Source organism: Meleagris gallopavo, chromosome 7 (assembly GCF_000146605.3).
Source record: "Meleagris gallopavo isolate NT-WF06-2002-E0010 breed Aviagen turkey brand Nicholas breeding stock chromosome 7, Turkey_5.1, whole genome shotgun sequence".
NCBI classification, from domain to species: Eukaryota; Metazoa; Chordata; class Aves; order Galliformes; family Phasianidae; genus Meleagris; species Meleagris gallopavo.
The window spans coordinates 29,015,684-29,034,589 of NC_015017.2; the positions used below are offsets into that span (position 1 = coordinate 29,015,684).

General features: G+C 46.1%; 1 protein-coding gene across 1 annotated transcript; it reads left to right on the plus strand.

The window, feature by feature from the left end:
• The first annotated feature begins 1,885 nt into the window (after window positions 1–1,885).
• On the plus strand, window positions 1,886–17,688 carry LOC104909317 (polypeptide N-acetylgalactosaminyltransferase 13-like). Its single transcript, XM_019617274.1, has 4 exons — window positions 1,886–2,072; window positions 4,017–4,115; window positions 7,777–7,911; window positions 14,316–17,688. The coding sequence occupies exons 1-4, from the start codon at window positions 1,923–1,925 to the stop codon at window positions 14,454–14,456; spliced, it is 525 nt and encodes a 174-aa protein (XP_019472819.1). The 5' UTR covers window positions 1,886–1,922; the 3' UTR covers window positions 14,457–17,688.
• The last annotated feature ends 1,218 nt before the right edge of the window (window positions 17,689–18,906 follow it).

Here is an 18,906-nt window from a genome sequence, read left to right on the forward strand (position 1 = left end):
ATGTGGCACTGAGGGATGTGGGCATGGGGGGTGGGTGGGGTTGGGGATCCTAGAGGTCTCCTCCAGCCTTAATGGTCCTGTGGCTCCAATCACCTCACAGACAGACTGAAAATGCACCTCTGTGTCAGTATGGGGGAAAATATCCGAGGTGTGCTGACTCAGTTTCAATATGTGGGAACACGCAGAGGAAGGAAAGAGACTTGATTTGGAAGGTGTTCTGCTGATCCTGCTGGTGTTCCTGCTGCAGGGCTTGGGGCTTTGCTCCTCCTGTGGGATCCCTGGGTCTGAGGTTAAGGCTGCGGTGGGCACCCCGAGAGCAGCCAGGCCTCCAAGCCTTGCTGCTGAGCATCATTAAACATAGGGCCCAGTGCCTGTGTGCCTAACACCTGCCTAAATGCCTCTGAGCTTCTTGGCACCAGGCAAGCACGTTCCATTTCTTCAGAGGTTTTGGTGGTACAGTGCTGATCAACCAGTGCTGATTTAACCAGTGGCACTAATTGGTGGGTATCCCATATTTTAGTTAATTATCTAGAGTTATATCGCATCCTACGATTGCATGATGGTACGTAGAACTAATTTGTCAAAGACAGCTGGTAGATATTTGGGAGCATGAGTAAGGGTTCAATTTTTGGCAGTAGGGATGAGTAGTTTCCCAGTTGTCACGTGCTGGATTTCATTAGGAGTGGATATCACCTTGTGTTAGGATGGGGCATCCTTGGGGGTTCACCTATGTAATAGTTTCAAAATGAGATCCCATGGTTGATGGAATGCAGGTGATGGAACGCAGCGTGGATTTCAGATGCAGATCTGGTGGTGCCTTTCAAGCTGCGACCTGGAGCTGTTGAAGTACAGCACTGCCACTGAGAAGCAGTAAGAGTCGCCTGTCACCAAAACAATGGAGCTGTGAATCTGCATGCACTGCAGCTTAGAACAGAAATAGAATGAGATCCCGTTGTCTCCTGCTTACTGTCTCTCAGAGGAAGGCCTAGTAGGATGCACAGCTCTGTCTAAGTTGTGTTGGTCTCAAGCAGGGCACTGCGAGCTGCTGCTGCAGGTCTGCCTTTAGCCCAGAGCCATGTGCAGGCCAATTTGCTTGGTGGGACAGCAGGTATGGGGTTTGCCTGTTGGCCTTCTTCATCTAGCTCAGCAGAAGTGCCTGAGTTGTGTGCTCACCACAAGGCTCTGCCTCCTGCATCCTCTTGTTGTGGTCCTCTCTCTCTGACACAGACTTAAAATCATAGAACCACAGAATCATGGAATCCTTAGAGTTGGAAGGGAGCTGTGAAGGTCATGTAGTCCAGCTGCCCCGCACTGAGCAGGGGCTCCACAGCTAGATCAGGTTGCCCTGACTTCTGCCATCAGTACACAAATTTGTGAACATGGCAAGCTCTTGGCTTGGGAGCATCATCTCTTCTTCTGTCCCTGAGGGATTTCTGTCTGATTTCCTCTCTCATTGAATACTTATCTGCATTTTTTCCCGTTGTGATCCGTATTTTCTATTTATGGCCCATTTCCCATTCAGTAGTGTGCGATGGAGGTGGCTTTCTTTCTGCCAGTATCAAAGTAACTTAATGCTACATCACCTTTTTCAAAGAGGGAACTGGGATTCATCGTTATTTGGTCTGAAATCCTTGGATTCTGTGCAATTGGACTTTGGTCCTCAATTATTAAATGAACATTTTAGGGTATGAAGTAATGGAGGAATTCAGTGGCCCCACCTATCTGAATTGGTAAATCATCGGAAAAGAAGAAAAGGCACTTTTATCAAGGGTTCCATTTAGCTGAAGGAGTTGCTTAGTGCTGGTAGATAGCTGTGGTGTAGCAGTGTGTCAGCAGGTGGGCCCGGGTGGGAGGGAATTGGCCGATTGGTGATGTCTTCCTTTGTGACAGCTGCTCTTTGACCCTCTGTTTCTCTTAATGAAATGATTTCAGGTGTTGTGAAGGTGGATTATGGCGATGTGTCAGCCAGGAAAGCGCTGAGAGAAGCCTTGAAGTGCAAACCCTTCTCGTGGTACCTGGAGAACATCTACCCTGACTCGCAGATCCCGCGGCGCTACTACTCCCTGGGAGAGGTACAGTGCACTTCCTTGCCTCACTTCATCCTCAGGTCTTCCTCTCTTGCTTTGAGCAGGTGATATTTGCACTAAGCCTTTTTAACGTGCTTGTTGCTGTTGGGAAAGCATTCGCCGTTAGGGATTTGTCTTTGAAACGGAGCCGCGCGTCGAAAAAAGTGGGGGTTTGTGACTGATGTGTGAAAATGATTAAATAATACACAGCATTTGAAAAAAAACCTCCAAGTGCAGCACTGTTTATCATGTGGAGTAGAATAGGGTTGTTTTTGTTTCTCCCTCTGCCCCTGTTTCTAATGAAGTGTGCTCGCCCATTGGCACAGCACAGTAGTCAGCCTGGCTGTCCAGCGCTGTGTCACCACCATCCCTCGTAACCCTGTGGTTCAAGTACCACTGAGCGTTGAAGGCTCTTTAAAACTCAGATAATTTGCTGTTAAAAGGCTTCTATTGAGTCGTATCTCAGCTGACTTTTGAAAGCTCTTGAATGCTTTGATTTAAAGGTACTGTTGGAATAGCAATCAAAGGCGCAAATGGCTTTATTGCAGCTGGGAAAGCAATTTGCTATTGAAACTTGCCATTGGAGTGGGAAATAAAAGCCACTGTAGGGCTTCAGGTTTAACTACGACTGAATAAAGTGTAACGTGGTTTTACAGCAAGCAGAGAACTCATCTAACAAGTGTCAAATGAGAGCGTTTTGTGCGATATTGTCAGACTGGAAAATAAAAGTACGAGGAAGTCGTACAATAGTTATTAAAACACTTTATTTTTAACAACAGTGCCTCAGTTTCTATGGAAACAGGAATTCGGTACCTACGAATTAAAACCTATGCCTGAGTGTCACAGATGCTGACTGTGCCTGAAGCCTGAGTTCCACCAGCAGCAGCAAGGGGCAGGTGGGAGAGCACCAGAGCTGGGCCTTCACAGGCAGGTCCTGGCAGTCACTGGGATTTTATTTGCAGCTGAATTTTCCCTGCAGTTAGAATAGAACTGATAGGTGGATGCTGCACTGGATTATTTCCTGGGTAAACAGAAAGAGGCGTCAGAAAGCGCATAAGCTGTTGGCAAAATGTGGTGAATGCTGAAAACTCCTTTTTGCATTTTGATCATTTGAATGCAAAGCAAAGGCAAGGCAAGGATTGTTTTGTAAAGCTGAGACATAAACATTGCAGATGAGCTTTGGAGTCACTTTTCATTTTAGTCCTCTGAGTGAACAAGCCCAGGGACTGCCTTTCTCATAGAAACACTTGCAGTTCTATTCTGCAGGAAGGTGATGTGAGACAAAAAGGCTCAAATGGAGTTTTTCATGATAATGAGTTGGGGAAGGTCAAAGAAGGACATGAAACCAGCATTTTTCCCTAAATAAAAATGGTGCTTAGGCCATGTTTCCATTTCCCCACTGGTCAGGGCTGGAAAAATTCCCAGTTCCCAGAGCTCACCCCTGTGCTGTACTCTGCTGTTCTGTGAGTTCAGTGCAGCTCAGAAGTGTTTGGAGGAGCAACACCTTGCTGTCACCATGATGCTCCACATTGCTTCTGGGTCTGGTGATCTTTTCTGACAGATGCATGAGCTGAGCACCGCTGGAAGTGGTCTTGTAATGCATTGTACTGCTGACAGCGTGTCTGTAATGCTGGGTCCTGCACAGCTGTGTTGTGCAAAGATGGCAGAGGGATGGTTTGGGTCAGCAGACGTGGTCACTGCATTTGTCTGCTCTGCATAGGGTGGGTTCTGAGGGAACATCTGCTGAAAAGTACTGGTGGTTTCTGTGCTGATGGGAATGCTCCAGGGAGTGTGACGTTTACAAATTGCAAGTTAAAACACATTCCTGTAGCCGAATGCATAGATAACTGTAGGCTGCAGGAGAAAATACATGGTGTAATTTTTCTCTGCACAAACATGACATTACAGGCGTACTGTTCTAAGGCACCTTTCATCTTTTTCTTTCTTCAGATCAGGAACGTTGACACCAACCAGTGTTTGGACAACATGGGCCGCAAGGAAAACGAGAAAGTGGGCATCTTCAACTGCCATGGCATGGGAGGGAACCAGGTAGGAATGTCAGCAAGGGTGTAGATGTCCCATGGGCCAAATGGTGATCTGGAAAACCTGGTGAGAATTGGCTCACTGCAGCAGACGTGTTGGATCACTGCAAAAAAACCTGCAGCAATCGGTAAATGTAGTAATAAAGGTTCTAAACTGAGATTTTGAGCTTTAAGTTATGCATACTCTGCCCTGTCCCTGGAGGTGTTCAAGGCCAGGTTGGATGGGGCCCTGGGCAGCCTGGGCTGGTGTTAAATGTGGGAGGTTGGTGGCCCTGCATGTGGCAGGGGCTTGGAGCTTCGTGATCCTTGAGGTCCCTTCCAAACCTGGCCATTCTGTGATTCTGATTCTGTGATAAAGCCATTTTTTCATGAGTGGCTTTCTCCAGTGTCACGTCTGCTACAAACAAATGAGAGAAGATGAAGGACCTCAGAGCAAAATCTTCCACTTTCCTTTCAGAAGTCATCATAATAATCCCAAACTTCTCTCATTGTTAATTTGACTTAGGAGATGGAAGGGTTCTCGTTTTTGGTAAGGCTTCATGCAGCCAAGGTTCTGTTTGCACCTTGGGTGTTTGATGTATCTAAAGATTCCCAACGACTAGTAAAGAGCACTGTGCTTCCTCAGCCTTCCCAAGCCAATATATCTCAAAAAAGAAAAAAGAAATTTTACTCCAATGTCTGTCCCTTATCCTGCACGCAAATTTTGTTAGTAACTGGGGAGGTAACGGGGGCACAGTTGTAGCTGTGGTCTGTTGTGCATCATGACCAAAAGTTCTCCTGACTGTGGGGATGAGTCCAAGGAGCTGGTGGGGGCACGTGGGGCTGGAGGGCCATTCTGGGGTGTAGGCATGTCCCTGCCATGGGCAGGAGGAGTGCTGCTGTCGTGCACTGCACCACATTGCGTGGCATACGCTATTTAATTAGCTCTGAGATGCAACCTGTTGTTCCTCACCCTCTCTTTTTATACAGTGACGTTAATAGGATTATGTATGTAATTAATATGGATGTTAGTAAAATGGTAGCTTGATAATTTTACGTTGTCTTAATTAACATTCATTTTTCTTCCTGAAGACTGCCTGTTTTTCAAATCCATCTTCTGTAATTGTTAAGTCAGACATCGCTTATTCTTTCAGAGGATGTAATGGAGTATTGCAGTTATCAAAGAAGAGAGGAAAAAGAAAGATGCAAATGAAAATACATTACAAAATCTGAGTATTTGCTTTCCGTAAAGCACAGCAAAAAACAGCTGCTATGTCTCTGAGGCTAGAAGATGTCTGATGTAAACTTGTTTACTCTAGGAAAACCAACACAAATAAGTTAAAATTTTAAGTAGAAGTTGCTTCGGGATAAATAATAATGGATAAATCTCTCAGTAATGAGCATGGCAGGAGATAAACTATCTGTACAGTGTGTACATGGGAATGTATGAGTGATTCCTGCAGCCGAATTCTGCTACTTGCAGTGAGCAGTACTTGGTGCTACAAATGTCACTGAGCTTTGCATTAACAGAAAGTGGGGCTTTTTTTTTTGTTCTGGTTATGTCCAGAGCAAATGCTGCACTTGTAGCTCGTCTGAGGAAACCTCTCGAAGTGATACCCATCTGGCTTCCTGGGTTAGCCCTCAGCTATAAATTTTCTTTTTTAAATCCTTCTGAAAAGTAAGAGAATGAGGTGGGCACTGTGGATACTTAGCTTTCTGCATGTCAGCAAGCACTGACAAGGCTAATGTTTGCAAAATAGAGGTTACACGGTGTTTTTAAAGGCCATAGAATGTGCTTTGTACACAGAAAAGTAGGAATATGTATACTTACAGCATATGAGCATTAACAGATCTTTGATGTGGGCTCATCTCACCCCTTTCCAACAAGACAGTGTACTTCAGAGTGTGATCTCAGCAGAACACTCCTGGCTCAGTATTTAAAAGTGCCTTTCCTCTTGAGAAAAGCCCATCTGAGTGTTAACTGTGTCTGATGTGTTCTTAAGTGAAAGCAGCACTTGGAGAGCCTCAGATTGATTGCAGAGATTTATCACAAGATGAATAAATGTAACAGGTGGTGGCTGGTACTTTACCATGCCTGTGGAGCCTTGATTTTCATCCGGACAAGTGGCTGCTGAGCAGTGAATAAGGAGTGAGAGAAATGCAGAGCCCACTGATCCTTGCAATCTGCACTTTCCCATATCTGTCTTACTGCTCAGACTGGGACCTGGCAGCTCCTCTGCTGTCTTTGCATGCTGTTTCATTTTCCATGGTTGCTCTAAATGACTTATATGAACCTCAACTTCACAATACTTGCCTCTCTTCCCTAGACAGCTGTATGCAATTTATAGATTTTGCAAGTTTTTACGGAGCATTACCTTTACTTAACCTAACGTTGCCTTGTGCTGGGGCCAGCAGCACCATCAAGGCTTTGAACAGTGGGCTGGGAATGCTTTGAGATGCTTTGAGTAAATCAGGGCCTTACAGTCCTGCCATCATCCTCCATTTCGTCCTCTTATGGTCTCCACATTTTTCTCCACCTCCTTTCTGTCTCCAAGGGGTGAATGCATCGCTGAAGGCATTCTGTTAAAGAATCTCTCTGAAGCTTATACCTAGTTTGATAGAATTTTGTTGGCAGATGGCTGCTGTGTCTTCATTTATTTCCTAATTTTATTAAGAGATCTGCAAGTTGTGTAATTCTTGCACACATCAGCCTTTAACATGGATAATCCTTGGTGCCAGCAGTTAAGGTAGGTACTCAGGGGAGTGATTCATTTAAGGAATTATGGAATCATTGAGGTTGAAAAAGATCTCTAGGATCCCCAAGTCCAACCCCAGCCCATCCCAGCATGTCCCTCAGTGCCACATTTCTACACATTTCTTGAACACCACGTAGCAGTGCACAGGGTTGCTGGGACTGAAGCTCATGACACAGCACTTGGTCTTGTTGCACTTCATCCAGCTGACCTCAGCGCAGTGATTACCCTGTCCAGATCCCTCTGTAGGACCTTCTGACCCCCAGGCAGATCAACACTTCTTCCCAGCGTGGTGTAAAGGAGGCCCAGGTTCTTCAGATGGGGACTCAGAGTGTCACCCATGCAATCCAAAGGTCTGTGGGACTGCCTCTGAGCTCGGCGCTCACACTTGCATTATGCTGCAGTCTCTGTTCTGTGTCTCCAGTGTGTTGTTCCCAGGAGGTAAAGCTGAGTGGCTGATGGCTTTCAGTGCATAAAATTTATTTTCTTAAATGTGGTATTCCTTTTCTCATGTACTATGGACTTCCACAATTAGAGAACCTTGCATGAAATGCTTATGAAGTCCATGATGCCACATGTTGTTGGGAGAAGAAAGGTGTGGTACTTCACTGGAGTGGAAATTATAGAATCACAGAATGGCCTGGGTTGCAAAGGCCCACAGTGCTCATCCAGTCCCAACCCCCTGCTGTGTGCAGGTCACCAACCAGCAGCCCAGGCTGCCCAGAGCCACATCCAGCCTGGCCTTGAATGCCTGCAGGGATGGGGCATCCACAGCCTCCTTGGGCAACCTGTTCCAGTGCCTCACCACCCTCTGGCTGAAAAACTTCCTCCTCATATCCAACCTAAACCTCCCCTGTCTCACTTCAAGACCAGAAATGTTATCTATTGCTGCGTTTTGCCAACTGCTTTGTCACTGCAGGCACTTTCTCTTGGCAGGTGTTTTCCTACACGGCAGACAAGGAGATCCGCACGGATGATCTGTGCCTGGACGTGTCGCGGCTCAACGGCCCGGTGACCATGCTCAAGTGCCACCACATGCGGGGGAACCAGCTCTGGGAGTACGATGCTGAGGTACTGGGTTCCCTGTGTGCTCCTGGGGCAGCGTGTTGGTGACCATCCCTGTATACAGCAAGTCAGCCACGTGCTGGGCTCAGTGAGCTGGCTGTCTTGGATATCCTTAAAAAACTGAAGAAGCATTCTGCTTGATTTATATAAATGAAATGGAAAACAATATGTATTTGTCTAAGTTAGAGTTTTAGTAGTTTGTTTCTGCTGGTTCTTGAAGCTTTTAGACTGGATTTGAACTGTTTAGTTATTTTCCTTGTGCCAGTCACCTGCTTTCTTAGCTGCTGGGATGGGACAGGGCTTTCCCTGGGTTGTGAAAGGAAGAGCAGTTTCTACAGATGCAGTGACTTACAGATAAGTTGCTGCATTAATACCGAATGCATGTAAGAATCTCAGTATTTTAGGGCTGAATTAGTACCTCTCTTTAAATGCAACAGGGAACAGCAGGTTGAAGGCCTTAGTTCTGAGCTTTTGCTTTGAAATGTGGATGTGAGTTTTGCACAGTGAAGTCCACACAAAGGTATTGGCATTTTTTCTACTAGCCTCTGGTAAAAAGCATGCAAGCCTACCATTGCACAGCACTGAGCTGCCAAGTAGGAAAACAGCAGTTAACCCCAGTGTGTTTGCCAGGTTTTGATTCATTTTTGACTTTACCATCTGAATTTAAACCAGTGTGCTCTTTAGCGAAGGTGATTTTCTTCTTCACAAAATGCATTTGGGTGGTGTTAAGTGCTCGTGCCAGCAATTAATGTTGGGGATTTAAGACCTTTCATCTCCCCTCATTTTATTCCATAAGCAGATTGTAGCACTGGTCGGTAGGTGTGCATAGAGCTCAAGACCAGGCTTCTCACCAAACGCTTTTTCCTCTGCTGCCAGCACAGAGAGTGATCTTTCCTGATAAAAAAATCAGAATGCTGGTTGCTTTTCTTTGGATATTTCAGGCACAAGCTGCAGCAAATGAATCCCACGTGGAGTTGTGACACTGAGTGCCTGATGGTTGCAGTTGCACGGTTACGCTGTTCTAGGCTTAAAAATGCCACCTTAGCTTTGGCCTATTTCCTTGGCAGCAAAGCTGGGAAAGTGCTGCAGAGCTTGGAAGGTACTGCCTTATAACAGCACAGTCATTTGCAGCCCTCTCCAGCATCACATAGCAGCTGCTGCTTTCAGCATTCTGTCTGAATAGGTCCATTTCTTCCATCCCATTACGTTTCCCTTTACTTTTAGCATTAGAGACAAACTATCTTCTTACTTTCAGCATAATAGATCCTCAGCAGATTGTAGCTGTGTAAAAACGCCATCAGCCATTAGATGGAGCTCATAAAAAAGAAATACTCTGCGTTTTGTGCTCAGACCTTACATAAGGGATCTCGCAGACGGCTGCTTTGCTGACTGCTCTGTGCACAGAACAGTCCATTGCATCACACACCTTCTTATTCGCAGGAGTTATTTGTTTGAGAAAATACTTTTACTCTGCAAACATTCAGACTCAGCTTGTGAGCTTTTCTTATGGAACAGTGTAGGTGTTCATTATTTAGGTTCATTTGTGGATAAATCTCAGGTGTTCCTGGTGTTAAAATTCCCCTAGATGTGCCTGGCATTTATATTCTTTTAAAAAATAAACAAGGAAATGGGATAGGAAAAGTAAATCTCAGCCATTCCATACATATTTGTGAAGGTATCGGATGGAATCAGCTTGAAGCAGGGTGTTTAAAATGCCCCTCCTTTCATTTTCCCAAACCAGAAAGTGTCCACATTTGTGCAAAATGCTTTTGAAACATAAATCACTAATACATGTTAATGTGAACTAGAGATGTAATAACTTTTTGAGGCAAAGATGCTGCTGTTAGAGGTGTGGGGCATTTGCCTTGCTCTCAGTGCCACGCTGTCTCTGTGGCTCACAGCACGGCTGTGCACCTCCTCCTGCAGGTTCCTCCTGCAAATAAAGCACGTTTTGTTTAACGTCTGCAAAGAAATGAAAGTCCGTGTTGAAACAAACTTGCTTTCAATCAAGATGCGGGTGTATTTTTTTAGTTTTCAGGTAGATTTTCCATGGTTCTGCTGTTCCCCATGGCTGAGCACAGCGCATGCTGCCTGCAGCTCTGGGCTGCCGTGCTGGGCAGCACTGCTGGACCTGCATTCTGCCACTGCTTCCTGCCTGCTGGTTTTCCCTGAGCTTAATCCAACAGAAAGTTGTGTGCACCACGAATTGGTGGATGGAATGTGGCTTCATGGGAATGCGTGGTGAAGAAACTCAGTGTGGGAGCCCTATAAGAAAGCTCAAGCAGCCCAGGCAGCTCTTTCTGTTTCCAGTGCAGACTACCGCTGGGCAGTTCAAGCCACAGCAGTTTGCAGCATTTCTAAACCGAGGGGTTTTTTTGTGTGTGAATGCATTTACATCTCGGCAGGAAATTCATTTTGTTCGATTTTTTTCCTTCTAAATCCATTGCCTTCTGTTATTGATTGGTAATGCTTTCATTTCCTACTCCTTAACAGCCCATTAGGATTCCTGGCCCATTTTCAAGCTGCCTACTTCACTGCAAGGGCGGCTGTATAAATCAGTTCTGTCAATGGCATGTGCCAAGGTGGACTTTCTCAGCTTTTGATGGCTTCCCATCAGCATGCATTGTGTAATGGTTTTATAATGCACACATGGTGCTTGCCTTGGGAAGGGATGGGCTGGTGGATCCCATTGTGTGTCCCCACAACACCCAAGCAAGTTTTAGACTGTGTAGGATGGTGAAATCTTAGGATGTACGGTAAATGCAAATGGTCTCAAGGAAGAAAAAATACTAGTCATGTTTGATAGAAAAAGGCTTCATTTCTTCATGCATGAATAACGATGTCAGGATTTGATCGTGCATAATTACTCTTAAATTTGTCACTAAATGTGACATCTGCACAAAGCGGTGGAATTTACATTCCCTGAAAGATGAAGATCTTCACAAAAAATGTGCCTTGAGTCACTGACTCTCATTTCCTTCTTTTCTTTTCCTCCTGTCAGTATGTTGGTAAATGGGAGTATAGCTTTGAGGTAAGTTTGGAAACAGCTGCAGCCCCTGTGCCAAACCCTAGAATAGTGCATCACCTCCTCCCCCAGCAGCACAGTCCTTTCCTTGCAGGTGCCCCAGAGCTTTGTCTGTTCAGGTAGCAATTCACTGGGGTCAGGCTGCCAGTGCTGCACCTGGAATACAGGTGTTCATCGGGACACACTGGGAACTCAGGAATATTTATGGCTTGGCATCTTTGGAGCTGATTTCATAGTATCATAGTATCATAGAATGGCCTGGGTTGAAAAGGAGCACAATGCTCATCCAGTTCCAACCCCCTGCTGTGTGCAGGTCGCCAACCAGCAGCCCAGGCTGCCCAGAGCCACATCCAGCCTGGCCTTGAATGCCTGCAGGGATGGGGCATCCACAGCCTCCTTGGGCAACCTGTTCCAGTGCCTCACCACCCTTTAGGTGAAAAACTTCCTCCTCATATCCAGTGGGGATCCTAAACCTCCCCTGTCTCAGTTTAAAACCATTCCCCCTTGTCCTATCACCATCCACCCTTGTAAACAGTCACCCTTGTAAACCCCCTGCTGTTTATCTGCTTCCTTCAAGTATTGGAAAGCCACAATGACAGGACTGGACCTTAGTCCATGGGCATGCCTGTCTGTATGTGTGCTCTGTGCATGTGAGCTGGCCCTGTGTGTGGTCACAGTGCCATCTGACTCCAGGGTATCACAGTCAAGTCCCTTCCCTCCCTCTATCAGCACTGCTGTTAGATTGACCTGCCTTACTGCTGTGGATGTCTAGTCAAAGGCTGTGGCTTTCTCCTTTGCTTCTCCTCCCAACTTTGCTGGTTTTCTTTATTTTCACCACTTTTTTGTCATGCAGACCCACACATTTCTACACATAATCACCCAGTCGTGCCTGACACTCAGCAGGATAGAGGATGGCACCCATGGTCCCACCGTGGAGGCTTGCAATGGTAGCCCCTTGCAAACGTGGATGCTAAGGAACTACACCAGGCTGGAAGTCTTTAGAAACATTTTTTACAGCCCCACTGATTATTTCCTTTAACAAGCTGTTGGAGGTTAGTATCTGAAAACATCTAATGCAAGTTCATCCAAACACAGCATCGAAAGCAAATGTCACAGTTAAGCTCCTTGCAGGAAAATGCTTTTCTGTTCTCTGCCTGTTTACCTCAAGAGAATTCCTTTCCTAACTCTTGGTATATATAATAGTACGTGTGTTTAGTGTTAGTTGTTAATTATAGCAGACAATCATGAAGCATTAACCAGTGAAGGAATCAAAAATATTGTGCTGACCACTGCCTTTCTTGCCCAGATAGTTTCACAGATGTGTATGTGTAGTGGAAGACAGTGGGATCACATAAGTTCAGTGGCACAAGCAGGGGTTGCTCTCATTTCTTAAATTTTCATGCAGCAAACTGTTCCCTCCATGTCCAAGTGCACCGCTCTGAAGTTGAGCACTGCTCTCATTAGTGCAGACCCCCAGAGCTCTGATGAGCTGAGGGATTTCCCCTCAGAGCTATCATTTGCATACATTGCTAAGTATAAAACAACATAGCTCTTGTGCATCTGAATGTGTGTGCAGCTCGCTCTGCACCCATCCGTGTGTTCTCAGCTTTGAGTGAAATAGAAATTTTAGGCTGCCTTGTATGAGTATTGTATTGCCTAGTAATTAATTGTTTCCCAAGCAAATGAGGCCTTTTTTTTGTAATGGCATAAATAATGATAGAACACAGAAAAAAAATCTATGAGACGGTTGAAAATCCCAATAATATGTCAGTCTAGCACTAAATTATACGCTGAAAAGAAGGGAACAGCTGATGAAGGCGACGGCAGCTTTTTTAGACTTCTTTGCATTTCTGGTTATAGCAGAAAATGATAGCTGGTTAATTGCTCAAAAAACAATGTGAGTGAAGAATCAGTGGTGCTTTGAGCTGTGCTGTTTAGTAAACAAGCTACTTCTGTTCGCATTGCTAACTCTTTCCTCCAGTAATTAGAGAAGAATTGCTTATATTCATCACTGAATGCATGTCAGATGGTCCTCCCAGTGATTTCTTACAATATCTGTAGGATTTTCTTTGAGAAGTGTGTAATAGTTCGTTTTAAACCAAGGAGCCAACCTCTAGGAATGAGCCAGTGAAATAAGAATCGTAATAGAAACGAAGAGTGTTAGTATGTGATGTGTCGATCCAGGATGGACTGCAGTGTAAAATTACATGGTGTAGTAGCCCAGGTATGTGTCTGCATATAAAACCAAGCAGAATGTGTTGCAGTTGTTAATGAAATCTGTTCCCTTGGCTGTTCTGGCTAGGGCAGGGTTAGAACCTGCATGGAGCTGCTGTACAGAGCTCAGACTTAGTCCTCAGTGGTACGTTCACCTTCCCTCAGTCTCTTTATGTATGTGCGTTCCCAGTGCTTTTGAGCAGATGATTTCAGGTAAAGAATGTTCAGCTTCCTTCTGTCTCCTTCTGACTCCCCCATTCCCCAGAAATAGTGCAGTGTAGTCAAGTAATGAAAGGGACAGGTGTCCCAGAGAAGAAAAAATATGTTGAAAAGAGAAAGATTATCACCTGTATGATGATGTTGTTCATGTAATACATAACAGCTTGAAGTTTGCTTTTGAAGCATAGGTTTTTCATTAGCAATTATTTCTGAACTAACACCAAGTGGCCTGAAATGCATATCTGTTTGGGTTGTTGGAGTCTGAATTCCTTAATCATGGAATTGTTATAGAATCATAGAATGACCTGGGTTGAAAAGGAGCATAATGCTCATCCAATTCCAACCCCCTGCTGTGTGCAGGTCACCAACCAGCAGCCCAGGCTGCCCAGAGCCACATCCAGCCTGGCCTTGAATGCCTGCAGGGATGGGGCATCCACAGCCTCCTTGGGCAACCTGTTCCAGTGCCTCACCACCCTCTGGCTGAAAAACTTCCTCCTCATATCCAACCTAAACCTCTCCTGTCTCAGTTTAAAACCATTCCCCCTTGTCCTATCACCATCCATCCTCAACAAACATCCATTCCCCCTCCTGTTTATACACTCCCTTCAAGTTGTTGGAAGGCCACAATGAGGTCTCTCTACAGCCTTCTCTTCTCCAAGCTAAACAAGCCCAGTTCCCTCAACTTTTCTTTGTAGGAGAGGTGCTCCAGCCCTCTGATCGTCTCAGTGTCCTCCTTAAACCAGAGCACTGCTGCTAGTGGTGATGTTCACACGTGCTCACTGCTGTGCTTTGTGTTCCACCTGCTGTGCCTGGCTCAGCAGCAGGACCCCTCGGTCTCCAGGCAGTGATTGGGGTGGCACAGAGCTGGGCCTCGGGTAGAGCTAAAACCACCCACAGAGCATTTCCAGCTGTGATTGTCTTGTTGCTTCAGCTCTTCCACTTCTCTTTGCAGAAGCTCACCCTGAGGCACGTCAACAGCAACCAGTGCCTGGACGGGCCGTCGGAGGAGGACAAGCTGGTCCCCAGCATGAAGGAGTGTGCGGGCGGCCGGTCCCAGCAGTGGCTGCTGCGCAACATGACGCTGGGGGCCTGATGGCCCGGCCCCGCGGCTCCTGCCGACACGCAGCCCTCGGGCCTGCTGGAAACCTCTCACCCCCAGGAGGCCGCGGCCCCGCTGGAAACCACAGCCCTGTTGGAGGCCTCGTGCCCGCAGGTGGCCCGCCGACCAACAGAGCCGTGCTGTGTTGTTCTCCAGCAGGGCTCCACGTGCCCCCTTGAAACCTGTGACTGCTCAAAAGAAGTGCATCGGAGCTTATAAATATCAAAATCTGCGCCGTTAGCAACGCGAATGTCCTCGGTGACTGTTTCAGGAGAAACCTTTGTGAAATTTGGTGGGAGAGGTTGGGTGGAGTGTGTTGGTGTGTGTGTGGTACATGGTGCTGCAGAGCAGTGACACGGCACGAAATGCCTTACGGAGCTGATGGCACTGGGAACGACGGCCAGTGGTTCTGCAGCCTCCACGTGTTGGTACCTGGCTTTCCTGGCAGGGCGATGGGATGTTGGCAGTGGGGAAGCCCTGCAGTCGACAGGCCAGTGAGGCAGCGTGCAGAGTTTCTCATGTCGAGAGACAGCGGCATACCCACGTGTGTGTTTGAAACAGCAACAAAATGGGGCACGTTCGTAAACTGAAATTGAATGGAACAACAAAAGAGACATTGGAACAATGCTAAGAAGGAGTGACACGCGTTGAAATCTGCAGTAGGAAGACTGGGTTAGGGTTAGGGCCTGCAATCTCACACCTGGCAGACTTAAAGGGTTTTTGCTGCTTCCACTCAATTGGTCCTCTGTGAGAAACAGAGGCCAGGTGTCAGGCTGGACCCAACCTGCTGCTTTTGAGCATCACTGTGTCCCTGCATTCTGTGTGAAACGCAGTCAGGAGCGTTCCTCCAGGGATCCCCTGTCACAGTGGGTATAACTGTGGGTCGGGTCCAGCTCCAATAGAGATGGCAGATGCTTATTTATATTTTTAATAATTTTGTGGCTTAATCATTTTGCTTTGTTAGCATGGTTATTAAAGAAGCACTGATGACACGTGGTCATGTCGGAGGCATCGCAGGAGCTAATGTGTCAGCCTGTGGCTGGGTATGGGAAGGTGACCTGTCCATGTCAGTATCATTTCCGTTGGCCATCACAGCAGAGATTCACATTATTATGGGCTAGTATTCTCATATGTAGATAGTAAAAATTCGTAGGCCAATTATATTTTCTAGATACATATCATTACGTGAAATCTAGAAGCCTGTTCAATTTGAGAAGTGTTTGCTGCGTGTGCATGGGAGCTGCCATGTCACAGCAGCTGGCACGTCCATCCCGACAGCCCTGCTCAGAGCAGTCTCAGGCACTTCCAGTCTCACCTTAAAATCCCCCCAGAACTGTTGAGTACGGCTTAAAAGCCAGCAAAACAGAAGACGGCTGTAATCTTTCTTTGCAGGAACAGCATACAAACATCACAAACGTAAACACCAATCTCCATGCAGATTTTCTTTTTTTAAATTATTTCTTTATCTCCTTTCCAAGGGCTGTTCCGGATGCACAGCCACTTAGGCTGGTGGGTGATATATCCAGATGCGTGGCTTTTGCTTGTCGTTGCAAAAGTAAAAGTTATGGGAGGTCCTACAGCATCCATGAGCGTTAGGAGTGCGTGCTCATGGTGCCAGCTGATGGCTACCTCCAGTGTGACTGTGTCACTGTGTGACAGAGCATCCCCAGTGCTGAGGTGGTGGCTGCTGCACCTCTTAGAGGCTGTGTTTGCACTGGGACGTTCTCCTGGCATCGTTGCTTGAAGGTGGTGGTGAGAGGTGCAAGCAGTCTGCAATTGGCTAGGCTTGAGGTGCAGTCTCAGAGTGGCTGAGGCTGAGAAATTACATTCTGACTTAGAAAAAAAGCACTGAATTTAGCCTCAGGCACATTGGGTGTTTCTGTTGGCTCGAATCCCAGACCTACCTCCTTGATGAAGGGTCAGATCCTGGATCTGCATCCTTTGTGAGAATGTGGAAAACCCCTAAGTCCTTCCAGAAGAATTTCACATAAACCTCACGTGTAGAATGAGGCGGAAGTGGTGAGGGGCACCTTAAATGCTGATACAACATCAAGGGTAACAAATTGTGATGTAGGAAATGAATGTAAGTTTCTGAGTGCTTGGACCCCCGTCTTTCCTCCGTCTCCTAAATTTCTGTGTTTCCTTGGCAAATAATTTGAAATCTCTCCTTCGGTTGTGTTCTCACAAAGAGCAGCACTCAGAGTCACAGAACACATCTGATAAGCATGGTTCTGTTTGGTTCCCCGTTTACAAAATACCTCTGAAGGGTATTGGGAGGACTGGCTTCTATTTGCACAATGTGTTTAAAATAAAGAGAACTCTATGAATACTAAATATAATTATTTTATCATTTTCACCAGAGAATTGCTTCTAGACCTTGTGTTAAGAATTGCACTGATGAAGTGAGGGCCAGCCATAGCGCAAGGGGTCATCAGCACCCTGCGAGCCCAAGGAGACAGGAGAATCGAGGCACAAGTGGGACCTGAAGCATTGAGGTGTTGTGATCTGCCCAGCTAGATGAGTTTCTCTGCACACATATTTCCCAGTCACTAGAAGGATTTGTTTCTTTGAAGAGCGTTTTGAAGGAGAGCTGTGTGCTTTGCTGCAAAGCTGTGCGTTCTGACTTTGTATCTGCACCTTCTGGTTGTGTCTGCTGTGGGTGCTGGGCTGAGCCTCCATGCTCCCTGGGGTTCTGTGCTGTCTAAAAGTCCTTGCATTCCCCATGTGGAACGACTTGGGGAGACAAAAGGAGTTGGTGAGCCCCAGTCTGTCCCAGCAGCAGGAGCTGAGCTGGGCTGGTGGTGCTGAGTGGGCACCAGCAACTTCCATGGCTTTGTGTCAGCGCTGCTTCTTCAACACTTGATCACTTCCATCAAGAACCACTGCCCCAACAGGTTACCAGCCCTGTTTATTTTCTCTTCTCCACATTCAGGCCAGCTTGGTAAGTGTGCACTGATGAACACCTGATAGTTCCTGGGGGGAGCATTGGGATTGTGGGGGCTTTGGTGAAGTGGGGGATGGCACAAGGCATGGCAGCCTGCAGCCTTGCTTAGCAGCGCTCCTGGATGAGGGCGAGGGTTAACTTCAATTTACAAAGGCAGATTGTGGATAAAGAATTGCACATTTTAAATGTTGTAACAGTTATTAAATGGCATCCCGGTACTCTTTGCTGTACATTTAAATATTTATACATTTTTGTAGAATTAAAATATACTGGTTTAGTTTTCTTCTGGTGCTTCTGTCTGTTTCTGCTTAAGTGGTGCTATGTGCTGAAAGGTTGGCTTTGCAGCACAACCCATCTGTTTGCCCAGCCCTTGTTTACATGCACGGTTTGCAAATGGCAGAGAGATGGGAGGTGGGGTGGTTGCTGTCGTTGCCTTTGGTTTCTCCTTGGGTTGCACTTAGGGCTGAATGTTCCAGCATGCAAAACCCAAAACGTCACCTCCTGGGGTAAGCATTCTTCAAATGCTCCATCAAACAGCTGTGCTTTGCGGGAAAATACCAATGGGAACGGTACAGCTTTCCTATAAATTTGATTTCTCTCTGGAGTGGGGCACAGGAGGGCCAAAGGATGAGAACTGTGGCTGCTGCTGATGCTGCTCAGCCCTCCTGGCAACAGTGCCAATGGTTGCAGAGCTGCGTGCAGCGTAGCAGAGCAGTGATGTTGAACACACGGTGCCAATAACGGTGTTTTAGGCTAATTTTGGCAGTTGGAGGATTTTCTTTCTTTAATTCTTAATTATTTATAATTTCTTTAATTTCTTGAATTGTGAGCTGGTTGGTTCTGGTGAGGGTAGAGGAGTTTGCTTTAAAAATAAAGGATTGTAAGCATCAGTGCCAAAGAATCCGTGGCAGGTGGGGAGGCTGGGGCTGGGTTGTGGCATTGGCTCCATGGAAGGGGCTCCAGAGAAACCCAATCCCAAGTGCTAGCAGACCACTAACACGGTTATGTCAGCTTTTACTTTAATTCCAATTCTTGTCTAAATCAAATCTTTTTGGTATTAACCTTGTGAAAATGAAGTCATGGTGTTAAAAGAGTCAGGGGAGGCAATGTGGCCTTCATCTGCAGTGCATCACAGGGACTGGCAAAGGCACTTGTGCAAATAAAGAGAAAAAGCAGATAAATCTTTTCTCTCAAAGCCAACCTGCTTCTCTGTTTTCTAAGCCTAAAACGATCCAGACTGTCTGCAGAGAAAAATGTATTTGTGTGTTTGCTTCTAATAAGCTGCAGTTTATATAAAACATCCATCGCACAGATGCCATTAAAAAAAAGCCCGTCAAGTTACTACTCTGATTATTAAACTATTTCACAGAGATGCAATTAACTGTAGAGCTCATGTTAATTATAGTATGTGAATCATTTAGATGAATCATAAAATAATCTATTTGTGAGTAATGAGTGCAGGCAGAGGTATGTTTCTTTTTGCATTTTGCAGAAGCGTTA

Coding starts and splice junctions, on each gene's coding strand:
- LOC104909317 (XM_019617274.1), top strand. CDS start 1,923: ATGATTTCAGGTGTTGTGAAGGTGGATTATGGCGATGTGTCAGCCAGG. Junction 2,073..4,016: donor GCTACTACTCCCTGGGAGAG/GTACAGTGCACT, acceptor TTCTTTCTTCAG/ATCAGGAACGTTGACACCAA. Junction 7,912..14,315: donor TCTGGGAGTACGATGCTGAG/GTACTGGGTTCC, acceptor TTCTCTTTGCAG/AAGCTCACCCTGAGGCACGT.